A 13,054-nucleotide genomic window follows, 5' to 3' on the forward strand; every position below is an offset into this window, starting at 1 on the left:
CTTGTGTCACTGAAAGTTATTGAAACTTTGTTGCAGTGTTTCAGGGCGTTTTCACACCTTCAGTTCGTTTGCTTTGTTGCAGTTGCTCCTTTGTTCGGTTTGTGTTCACACTGCAACATTTAACAGCGGACTAAATCTTGTAAACAAATGCCACGCGCGAGCAGACTGTTCTCTCATTGGTCAGATTCTTATGCGGCTATGAAGGCTTAAAAGGCTCTGTTGCTTCTTTTTTTTTTTTATTATTAAGGGGGGGGGTGCGCGAACCCAGTCGGGATGTAGAAGGGGGTGCGCGGCCTAAAAAGTTTGGGAACCGCTGATCTAGTCAATGTTTTTTTGCAGTGAAAAGCATATATCAGCCTGTAATATGTATGGAATACAGTGTGTATCATGTGACCAGATATTCAGGCTGTTCTCACACACTTCGTAGCTGAGAAGTAATGCACTATAATTCATAAATACACCATTTGTATGGGATCCACGTAACTCGGCGTAGGGAGGAGGTGGGGGTGTACGAGTAGACCATTGTTCGTGTCCCGCGTGAAACCAAAAGTCAGTGTTTAGTCATTTGTGACGTAGCTGCTGTACTAAAGTAACGCCACTTGCAGAGTTAAGTTAACCGAAACCGTCACTATGTTTGCCAAAAATGTAATGCTCTACCAACAATCAATTCATATCACTGGGGACATACCAGTAAAGATGGGGCAGAGCTTCTCCCAGCAGGTGATGCCACCCTCAGAGGTGAACTGACCCAGGGAAACCTCCAGGAAGAAGACCGGCAGACCTCCGCCAAACAGGAAAATGAAGTAGGGGATGAGGAATGCACCTGGGTGGAGTGAAAACAGTCATTTTAAACGTGAAAAAAGCAGATAAGCCAATCAACCCAATGAACAGATGAGGTACAACAATGCCTTACCTCCACCATTTTTGTAGCAGAGATACGGGAAACGCCAGACGTTCCCTAAACCAACAAAGCCGCCAGCCACCGACAGAACAAAGTCCAACTTGCTGGCCCACTTCTCCCGCTGCGGATGTTTGCCCTCTGCCTCGTCTTCGGGCCGTGTGCCGGGGCTTTTACCGGGAGATGGCTTCAGAGTGTCCTTGTGGAAATCCTGAAGTTTCTCTTTTTGTGCCATTCTGTAGAAACAGGAGACGCAGAGAAAAACAAATCCAGTGAGAATTGAAATGAATCCCCTGACGGCGCCGCCTTTTAATACTGCTGTCAATACATAGAAAGCTGAATTGATTTCCGGACCCCAACAGAGCCACTTGATGGTGGCTGGCTACACACCAAAGTGGCTGGTGGACCAACCAAGGATGTTCCAGCATTTGACTGACTGGCGGTAGCAGTTTCACACAACTAGGTTTGAAAGCTTTAACACATGTGCTGAAAGAAGAGAGGGAAAACGACATGATATTCCAGGTGTTCATGTCGTCTATTTGTCCTGAAAGCTCTTAAAATAATCCAACGATATATTTATAGACATATTACTTTCTACCCATACTTCAATGACACCCAATTCAGAGGTCAAGATAGAATCAACTGTACGCCCGTAGATACAAAAATACAATGTTAGCTTTAATGGGAATCACACTTGTGATGTTATAGTTACAGCTTCCCAAATATTAGTCTGTTGCACAAACAACATCTCCAAAAACCGTTCAGCAAAGGTGGCACACACACACACACAGATAAATTAGCCTTCCCTGATTCATGTCAGCCGTTTTTGAAGCCGTTACGATATCATTACCAAGCCACAAAGCCACACACGTAGCTTAACTGGTGTGATGCTTGTTACTACACGTTTATAGCCTGTACTGATGGTATTGCAAGTTCAATTCCATTACATATCAAAACAGATATAGCAGTTTATCTTCAAATGACAAATAAACAACACAAAAATGTACAAGTTGCTTTTTTTCAATGTATCTGCCTTGAATTAAAAGCTACAGCTAAAACAAACACACTCAACATGTCCTCTTAATGGATTAAGCCAGGGCTCTTCAGGCGTGTATGTGTGCAATGGGGAGGGAGAGACAGACATACTTAGTAGTCAGCAGATGTCTGTCATTGTGGAAAATGTCATGTCTTCATTTATTTCCATCTGGCAGACTGCTGTAGCAGATCTTTGTCTCTCTCATTCATCCAATCTCTGACTTTCTGCAGGATACTGAAACGGGGCAGGATCGAGGACAAGATCACGTTTCAGATGAATCCTTGTGTTTTCTGTCTGTTGCTTATTTTATTTTATTTTCATTGATTTGTTTCCAAAAATGTTTTTACCATGAACATGTTCTAGACACAGAAGAAACGTTTACCGAACACGTATTAAAAAAGGCTGCTCGTATATATCTGTACAGAGATAAAGGAGAGAGACATTTCAACATTTGTTTTGTCTGTACAGTACATCCGCCCTCTATCCGATAGTGCATGCAAGTATCCTTAAAGCTAGTTAATCATTTCACAAGCACACGTACAGACACATTTGTTTTCATGACCAACTTCATAGACAGTTAATTAATAACACTGAGGACAATGAAAGCACTCACTGTGTGTGTGTGTGTGTAAATGGAAGTATTTCCTGCTTGAGATACAATGGACTCCATTATGTCCGTGGCAAACTACAGCGGTTGATATTAATGGCCAAGAGTGCTATTACTTCCACAATAGAGGCGGACTGGCATTTTGATGTGAATAACAAAACCAGCGACAATTAATGCGAGATCAGAAGACTATCCTGCAACACTGGCTGATGCTCTTTGACCACAGAGAGAATGGGATAATTTAGACCGTCTATACGAGAAACACTTGAATGAATCGATTGTGGTTGAATTCTATTTTTAGACAAGCATTAATAGTAGCACAAACTGTGATTTGCTTGCTTACACTGTATCATATGCATTTTAGTTTAGCTTCCTTGTTTTGGTTCATTTTGGCACAGCATGCAAAGCAAATCTCTTTCCAATCCTACTGAAAACAAACAGGATGGACACCACTATAGAGTTGGGTGTCATCAGCAAAGAAATACATTCTGAAACCTTGCAGATGGTGACTCCTAAAAAGTAGAGGACCTGCAACTGAGCTTTGTGGCACTCCATGGAAGCTTTTAACTCACTATAAAAGCTACCACAGAAAGAATGGGTGAAATGTATCAAATGAATGAATGAATGAATGCATTTTATTTGTATAGCGCTTTTCACAGACATAATATCACAAAGTGCTTAACAGAGCAGATATTTAAAAGCATAAAAAACACAATGTGACCCCAGGGTCAATAAATTATATACAGAGAATAAATAAATAAATAAATAAATAAATAATAAAAAATAAAATAAAAATGTAAAACATATTTTAAGAGCAGGTCTAGGACATGGGTTTACTTTTTACACAAACGCCAGCCTAAAAAGGTGGGTTTTGAGCTGGTTCTTAAAAGTATTCACAGTATCTGCGAGTATCTGTAGAGTGTTGAGAGGAAGTGAATGAATGTTAGGAAAAAGAACAGTGTTGCTTTGAAGCAATTCATTTGCATTTATCCAAAATAATTTACAGCACAAAATACAAAGCAAAGGGCTTCAATGTTGTAAATGTGTTACACAAGTGTTACACAAACACAAAACAAATGAGACATCCACAGGCCTGGTTACATCGGGTACAAGGCGATGTCTAATCCATTTATCGCCACTGAAAACCAAGTGAAGGCATCTTTTGCCTAAACATTACACAATCATCTCCACAACTTCAGCCTTAATCACATTGAGCTCTTATCATTGTACCATATTTGGCACATTCAACTATCTACAATGCATAGCAATATATTTGTTCCTGAGAGAGAAAGAGCATGATGGGAGCTCCACAATCAATACTGATGCACATTCACATCAAATAAGTAATTTGTGTGTATTAATACAAATAGATGTTTGTTTTGTTACTTCGTGTTTCTGCATCATCCTTCAACCTTGTCGAGTTCACAAAAGCATTTGTGTAACACTTGTGTAACACATTTACAACATTGAAGCTCTTTGCTTTACATTTGCACTTTGTACTATCAAGTATTTTGGATAAATGCAAATGAATTGCTTCAAAGCAACACTGTTCTTTTTCCTAACATTCATTCACTTCCTCTCAACACTTAATATGCTATCATATTTTGCTAGAGGATAAGCATGATGACGATAAATGTACAATAATTAACGTCTTGTTCAAAGTATTTTATTTACAGCTAAAACCAATTGGATATCGGGCTACAAATCTTTTGCATCAACGAAGAGTCAAGAATATAATAAAACTGGGCAATGTGGTTGCAATCCTTTTCATAACTCAGCAATCGGCTACCCTCGCCACTGTGTGAAGGACGCGCCAATGATGTGTTGAGGTGTCAACCAATCATACGTTTTATTTACACCTTGATCCGTTCCATCAAAGAAAATGCTATTTAACGGCATAACAACGTCAACAAGAGCTTGAGCAATGATGCTGTAGCTTGTCACGCCTGGCCGCGATGCTATTGAAACTTGTGTGAACGCAGCATTAGAAATAGCTTGAGGAGCTCAGCTATCTGTAAAAAGAACTTTGCATTGAAACTAGGCAGCTTAGGTAGCTCAAGGAATCTGATGTTGATGCTTCTTGGGCACTTCCCTGTGGAGGTGCTCCAGGCCAACCAACTGGGTGGAGACTCTGTGGCAGAACCTGACCCAAGGTGTGAAAGAGCTGGCGGACATCCCAGGGAAAAACAGACGCGTGGTCTACCTTTATTACTTTGCTGTCATCTCCTGCCACATGGACCCCAGATAGGCAGCAGAGAATGGATGGAAGTGAGCATGAGCAGAAGTAGCTGCCATGGCTAATCTACCAGAAGAGCAGAGTGCCGCCCAGAAAAGCTTCATCAGAAGACCCAAAGTGGAAGATGTCACCATACTGTTTTAAAGGGCGATTGTCGGACGAGGAATTTGCAGATTTCGTATTTCGAGCAAAGAGAGTTTGACGTTATCACAGTCATTAGAGAGCAGCGATACACAAGCAGGACATGTTGTTGTTGCACGTTGCCTCCAGCGACCTCCAGAGAGCGAGACACGCCGTGGGAATCACGGTGACCTTTGGGACCATTTAAAGCACAGGCAGAAGTCTTGCTGTAAAACATAGAGACTCATTGTCTTGTGTGTGTGTGGGAGAGATTGCTGGGCTGAGACTCATGTAGTGACTTCAGAACCCAGCCACCATTACACACACACACACACACTTTCTAACCACTTATATAACACGCTCTCCTATTCTAAGACCATGTACATTTCCACTGGGCTAACCACCTTTTAATTCCACTCTCCTCCTCCACCTCCTCTGACCCACATTTCTTTCACTCCGTCCTCCCTTTGAGAATCACAACTGATATTTTACTCCTCCAACTACGCTCGGGCGATATGAAGAGATAATCGTTGAACACGATATTGGTTGGCCACGATAATGGGCCTCAAATGTCCACAATAACTATTCTTCACTGCATTGTTGTAGCGTATCCAAAATAAAAATGAACATGCATACTAGCAACTAGCATAGCCTACGTCTCATTTATTTGTGGTTATACATATAAAAGCAGTTCATGGTGCTGCTAGATTGCTGCTGGAAAGCCTCGTTAGTACAGTTCAGCAAACAGTTTATGACTTCTGTAAAAATGTTTTTAAAAAGGCAAAACGCCTTATATAGGAGAATATTTTGTTCGATAAAAACATACATTTTGGAAATCATTACATCCATCTTTCTTCAATATATACATTTGGACTCGGGTAGGCATGGGCAAACTACGGCCCGCGGGCCGGATACGGCCCGTTGGGCCTTTTAATCCGGCCCGTCAGATGTTGGTCCAAAATTGCCCAAAGTATAATAAAGACTAGGGCTGGGCAGTGTACCGTTTTTTTATTTCCGGTATGATATGAATTCTTCACACACCATTATACCGGTGCATAGCCAAAACAACTGCTGTCTGCTTTCAACAGACAGCTAAATGTATTCTTTGCTGCTGTCAGCGCTAGTTGTCTTATATGTATTGAGAGGGAACTCTAGTCATGGTCATAACTTTATAACACAACAATTAACAACCCACAACTAACGCTCTTTAACAGAGAAAAACACCACAGCACACAACAGTCTGTGATACATAAACAATTTGTCACACTAATAATTGTACATTTATAAAAATTTCACCGCCGCTAGCACAACAGTCTGCTAACAGCTGGGAGAGGCTCCGTCGCTCCAGTAACGTTACATTAAAGAACAGAACAGAGCGATGTAGGATGAACAAAGACAGACCGGAGATGCACCGATAGTTTGACACACATGCAACGCTGATTACCGTAATATGCGTGGTATTTGTTATAAATGTACGTTGGTGCAAAGAGGGTGATAAGAAGCTGTACAGGGAGGGGCTTAAGACCCAGGGGAATGTAGGTGAATGAAACAGGAAGAAACGGAAGACACGCCACACAAACAGCTGTTCACCGCTCGTCACAATCCTGCAGACCAGTGATTCTCAACTGGTGGTTCGTCGCGGACCCGTTTTCAGTCACGGGACTTTGCTTCATGCAGCGGAGTTATTCACGGTCCTTTCCAGCATTTACGGCACTTGTTCAGCTGTGCAGGAACAACACCGACCAATGCGTTGTAAATCACGTCACGTGATGCAGTTTAACCAATACAATATGGGTATTCTGATACGTTTCCTGACGCCAGTGAGATGCACCCACACCCAATTGCACATCCAATTGCCACAACCAAACTGACACCAAACGTTGACGCACTGGTTAAAAAGGGTGACCAACAACACTGTTCCCACTGAAATTAAATGCAAGTTGCTTTTGAGGTCATGGCTTTTACTTGTAATTTATATTAGTTCACACAAACACTCCATTCATCTGCTACTGGCCCGGCCCGTCTGTCAAATTTTAAAACGCAATGTGGCCCCCGAGCCAAAAAGTTTGCCCACCCCTGGACTAGGGACTGAGATAATTACAGAGGCGAGGACACATGTGTGTGTTTGAGAGAGAGGAAGAGTAGCCGGTGGACATTTTCACGCAATATTTCAAAATTCTTAATTATAACAATTTAAATGCCAACGTGAAAAAATATTTGACGCTTTTAACCATTCGGTTGGTTGGTTATTCGTTGGTCGGTCGGTTGGTAGAGAAACAGAACTTTATTGTGACTATGATTGTGTGAGAGAAAATATCGGACATGAAGAGAGGGAAATGTAGAGGGAATGGTAGACGGGCAGAGGGTGAAAGAAAGAATAGAGCTGTTAAAAGTTAACTGAGCAGAAGGGTATGCAGCTACAGACGGGTCACTAAAAGAGAGTGACAAAGAAAAGAGAGTCACACACACTTAAAGACAAATACAGATGCAACAGATGCAGATAAAACAAAATTGAGCAGGATTGGAAACAGCACGGCATGAGGGACGGAAACGTCAAGTGTAACAGAGTATCACAGTGAGAACGCCTGTGAGAGATAGAGGCACAGAAAGAGATAACAGGAAGTGTGGAAGTTGAAGAATGCAGAGAGGTGCATACCTTCTCGTCTTATCTTACTAGAGTCAACAGTCACTGTTGAGTTGTTTCCAGGATTCAATGTCATGCAGGTCAGTAGGTTCCACTCCTGTTTACACACACTAACATAAACTAAGATTTGTAGCTAGACTATGGTACCAGCATTCATGAAACGATCTGGAACCTACGGATCAGTACGTGTAGCATCAGTCTCAGGACAACATCTTCCAAAGACGCTTTGCCCCGACGAGATCCCTGCTCTCATCCTGAGTGGGTCGGTTTAGTACTAAGCTCACCCCAGCTTAGTACTAAACCGACCCACTCACCAATTTTCCGTCGGCTGCATGAATGCGCCAGCTTTTATCATTTCAACCCTGCATTCATGTCATATCAGATATATGTGGAAAGTACAAACGGCTAGCTCGCACATTTACATGAACACTGTGTCACCGTGTCAGATCACTCAAGAGCTTGGTGCCAGTAAGTCTGAGTCAGAAAAAAAGAGGAACCACTCATTTTACCAGCAGATGCCACTTCAAGTGCAGCTCATGCAAAACGAAATACCATCGACATAGAAGAAGAAAATATGAATTTTTGGTTTATAACAATCGTAGTTTGCTCACCTGACCCAGCGGATGATTTGTGACACAGAACCATCGGAGAAGCAGTCATTAGTAAGCCAGGCACTTTAAGAAACATATTTGGCAGGTGATTGGATGAACCATCCATCAATCACACTCTTGCCTAAGCCAGTGGGGAGAAGAGCGAAAAGCATCTTTTGCGTCGAGGAAAGCCTTCAATGTTGTTCTTCTGTCTTCTTTCAATGAAACAATAATAATACAGTTGTGATTCAACTGATGCTATTGCAGCATCTACGCTAACCTCTTCAGGAGCTGCCATTTTTGTTTTGAACGAACCTCGGGACTCTGATTGGTCCGCGCTCTGGTTTGTTGGACACAAACGATTACTTGAAGCCCGACAAGATGGATTTTCGTGTGATAAGTGATCCTTAAAAGTTAAGCTTGGATAGAAGTTTTGGATCAATTTAAACGTTGGAAGGTAAACTGAGTTCTTAACGCCCAAAAATCTGGGCAGAGTTCCAAAAGACTCTGTATTCTGGTAAACAAAAATCTGGGCAGAATGGTTGGAAGTTACCCAGAGTTGTTGGGCGTCAACAACTCTGGGTACCTTGCAAAAAGTAATCCAAAACTTCAATCACAACCCAACCCTACTGAAGAAATGCTGCCCCCCTGATTAAACCTTCTGTTTCAGCCATTAAAAGACATATGCAAGAGACCTCACTAACCGACCAAGAACCAAAATCCAATACAGCAACCAGAAAACAAATTGAAACTGTATAGGTTGGAGAATTCCGTGATCTTCCTTCTGCAGGTTAAAGTGGGGCAGCACAGGACGTGTTATCCGCTTTCTATTCTATTGTTCGACCAGCGAAGTTACAACTGTCCCCCAGGGGTTTCTTCAAAGGCAACAACATTGTTTCTGCCTCATTTCATACAAATGGAGTTGTATGGGACAGCACCAGAGTGAAGGTATGCACAGGTTTATGAAAACCGTGCAAATATTTGTACTTCATCAAGACAACATAGAGAAGTCTGTAACTTCTTTCTATGAAGATTCACAAGAGAAAAACTGGTGTTTAAAGTAATAGCTAACATGAGGATAGAATTCAAAGTACAGTTCAAAAAGTTCTGAAATGTATCACACTACATCTACCATGACATCCATTTGTGTGATATATTTCCATAAACCTTCAAGATTTAATTAGCGAGACATTGCAGTAACCGTTTACAGCACTGTTCACGTTAAAACGCGTTGATGCTCTGTGGGAGGTTAGTCTGAAGATGCAGAATAGCAAGTTTGGTTTCAATCGAGCCAAAACTACGGCGGGAGATAGGTTGAATTATTTGTAATGAATGACCTGTAGCGCCACCATCAGGACTATAACACATTTTATGCATAATTTTTAACGTCAAATCAACAGAAGTCATATAAGGTCTAGAACAGGGGTCTTCAACATTTTTCAGGCCAAGGACCCCCAAACCGATAGAGAGATGGAGCAGGGACCCTCGACTATATATATTGTATAAAATAGTTTTATATTAAATGGGCCTAGTACCATGTGTAAACATACCTCTTTATTGTGCATTCAATACTAAGCTATTCAATAATACACAGGTTCATATATTCATGTTTTTATTTTAAACATGTGCAAGGTACAGTGAGTAGGGAGGCCGTGCCACTGCCATTCATAAACACACCTTGTCAACTGATACCAATGCCAACATCAGCATTGTCTGTCAATTGCATGATAATCATGCAAACAAGCTATTCAAATAGATGTTTTCATTTTAAACAAATGTGGAAACGATAATAAGTGATGGCCTATTAGTGCCACTGCCATGCATAAAGATACCCGTTATCTTTCATACAATACTGAACTATTAAAATAATGGACAGATTCATGTTTAGAGAAAAACTTTATTTTATTTATTTTTATTTTTTAATTGTCTAATCAACCAAATATTTCGCGGACCCCCTACAGTACCTCCGCAGACCCCCTGTTGAAGACATCTGGTCTAGAATGTTCTATAAGCAAGCACGGGTAAAAACCTTGTGCAGAACCGAGCTCTGGGTGGGCAGCCAGAAGCACCAACTATAACACCAGGAAATAATAGAAAAATGACTCCTACTAATATTATTAATACAGGAAGAAGAAGAGAAAAAACAAGAGATCGGCAGTAGAGCAGCTCCCTAACTAAGAGATCCAACAGCGAGACAGCGAGAGAGAGAGAGAGAGAGAGAGAGAGAGAGAGAGAGAGAGAGAGAGAGAGAAAGGGGCATGGGATGGAATAAACCCACCATGAAGACTGTCATTCATATAGAGTGGTCTCGCCGACGTCACGATCTCCTTAGTTACGAGGTCTGTCCGCCATGTTGGAGTACATACAGATCCTACATGGCGGCGAGTAAACAAGGAAGTGCGGCGAAAATACCATACTTTGAATCACTGGATAGTGCACCAAAGGTTCGCTACCTGGCCAAATTGAAGGTTATTGGTAACTTGGATCCCTATACGATGAGTGCAGATGGTTTCAGTGCCGATCCTACTTATCTTCCATCGGTAAACTACGCCAACATCTACACGTATCTCGTGAACACCCCCAGTCCTTACACAAAAGACGAGTTGGCGTGCTACAAAGGGCTCGACGCTTATAATCAGTTGGTCAGTGGATGGGTCCGAGACGTCAAAGCAACGGTCGTCGAGAATTCTCATCTCGTCATTGGAAGAGTAAATATATACAGATCTGGTCAGATATTTAGCAATATTCAATGTTTACTCAGTGCAAACAGACACGTGTGTTTGTGTACATTGTACATGCATGTCATTGTGTGCGTGTGTGTAGGAATTAACTTTCAACTAACCCCTAACTTCACCCCCCCCACACACACACACATATATTATATATATATATATAAATATATATATAAGAAATATATTTATTGTCTCTATCAGCTCTGCTGCCACAACCAAAGACAGCACAGAAGTTCACCATGATCAGTTATGCGACTCAGCCGTGCATGCCAGTGGCTTTGTGTGTACTCCAACATGGCCGACAGCTAAAACGGTGACGTCACACGAGACCACTCCATACCATTCTTACTGTGCTGATCTCTTACTGTACATACACACTGAACACAAACCTTTACATTTCTGTAAATGTTGCCACCGATTCCTGTATTTCTATTGCATTGTCTACATGTTAAGTTATCTTTTCTCATTTCTAAAGGGATTTTTGTCATGCGGCTATCTCACATTTGCATTGCAAATGTTTTCAGTACCCATGAAGCGCCTGTAGATTGGGGGGGGGGGGGAGAGAGAGAGAGACTCGTGGAGAAGCAGCGCGCGATGCTGATCATCTCCGCCTTCTCAGCGCTCTGAGCGCCTCACTTCCCCCTCTTTTCTTGTGCGGTTTAATAACGGTACTAAATGAAATGAAGTCAATGAAATAAAGCAAAAAATAAGAATATACAACACGACTATTTCCTTCCGCTGGAATACAACTCGAACCCATACAGATGTTGGAAAAAGAGACGGACTGCTTGACAAAAGAAAATAACCAGTTCATACCTGGAAGTCCACATAAAATGGACTGCTCGACATCCTCAACAAGAGGGTGGAGGGAAACAATGACAAATTAAAGAATAGAATATCCCTTAAAAGCATCCCACGCACGAATGTGTGAATAGTCTGCACAACACACGAAGAAGACATGGAATACAAACCTCAGGTTACATTTAAAGCTATTAAAACAATTTAAATCCACCAAATCAGCACACAGAGAGAGCAGTCTGTATCCAACATCTACATCACAGCTTCCCCATCAGCGTTCACACTGCCACCAGCACAGATGCATACAAAACACAAAGAAATGCAAGAAAACGCAGCTAATTGATCATTTCCACCCATAAATGCACGAGCTCTTCTTAAACGCTGCTCTTGGTTTGAAAATGGAAGAAATCTCATTCAGACACAACACAGACGCAACTAAACGCATGGAAATCATAATTATGATAAAAATCCGAATCATGTGACTAAGAAGAGCACAGTCATCCTTTCCAGACCCGTTTCTGAGGTGTGCAACGAGGATGCAAATTATTAGAGTTTGTATTCCGTTACCTGCTCTGTTGATGTAATGTTGTATATAATTGTGTCCTTTTAATGTTCTTCAGTCCCTTGCACGTGTCGTTTTGTCTGTGTCCGCGAGAGCGACTGAGGGGCTGGACGAGTCGGTAGCTTATATTTTAGCCTGGTTATAAACCTCTCTTCCTGACCTTTGTCTCTCTAAACGGGGGGACATGAGACGTCCGCGGCAGTGGAAAAACACCAGCCTGCCTCCTCGCAGCGCCACAGCAGAGCTGCGTGACGCTGCGTTGAGGGCCCGCCTCTGATTTTCTGTCAAGTGCGCCTTTACACGAGGATCGAAGGTGGATTTTGAACTGATGCGAAACGGCGCGTCTTTTCCAAACCCGCCCGGATGAAAACACCGGACCGCCTCGGTGTTCTTTCTTCTCCTCATCACTCCGCCACAAAGTAGCTGTGTCCCGGGGCTCATTTTCTAATCACCCACCCCTACCCAGGAGCATTTAAAGGCTCCGCCAATTGATACAGAAATGTTTTCAGTATTCAAAGTAGGGTGGGGGGGTTTACGAGCAGCACGTGAATGCAGCATTAAGGGGGCCGTCCCCGTGCCCCCCCTACCCCATTTCACGAGTTGGTTGGTTGGTTGGTCGGTATCTTAACCGGCTCTCACGGGTACGCAACATCAGAATGGGAGCTCTCCCTCACCCCCCCCCCCCCCCCCCCCACGCTCCCGTTACGCGTTACGCGCGTGAACCGTGCACACAAGAAAGCGCTGGAGAGTGCACGCCGCGTTGGAAATAAAGGAATCGTGTGAGGAGTCTGTGCAGCACGCGAGAAACACAGAAGCAGCATCTCACTGAAC

At 42.5% G+C, this 13,054-nt stretch overlaps 1 protein-coding gene across 1 annotated transcript in view; it reads right to left on the reverse strand.

The window, feature by feature from the left end:
• LOC306775046 (sodium- and chloride-dependent taurine transporter-like) overlaps positions 1 to 12,370 on the reverse strand; it is a 35,315-nt gene extending 22,945 nt beyond the window's left edge. The window contains exons 1-3 of the mRNA XM_079265257.1: positions 12,229 to 12,370; positions 914 to 1,134; positions 689 to 823 (exon numbers count right to left, since the gene is read on the reverse strand). Of these exons, the coding sequence (XP_079121383.1) occupies positions 689 to 823; positions 914 to 1,133 (355 nt within the window). The 5' untranslated portion in view covers position 1,134; positions 12,229 to 12,370. The remainder of the gene's footprint in view (positions 1 to 688; positions 824 to 913; positions 1,135 to 12,228) is intronic.
• Positions 12,371 to 13,054: the final 684 nt, after the last annotated feature.

Source organism: Melanostigma gelatinosum (assembly GCF_949748355.1).
Source record: "Melanostigma gelatinosum genome assembly, chromosome: 3".
Taxonomy (NCBI): Eukaryota; Metazoa; Chordata; class Actinopteri; order Perciformes; family Zoarcidae; genus Melanostigma; species Melanostigma gelatinosum.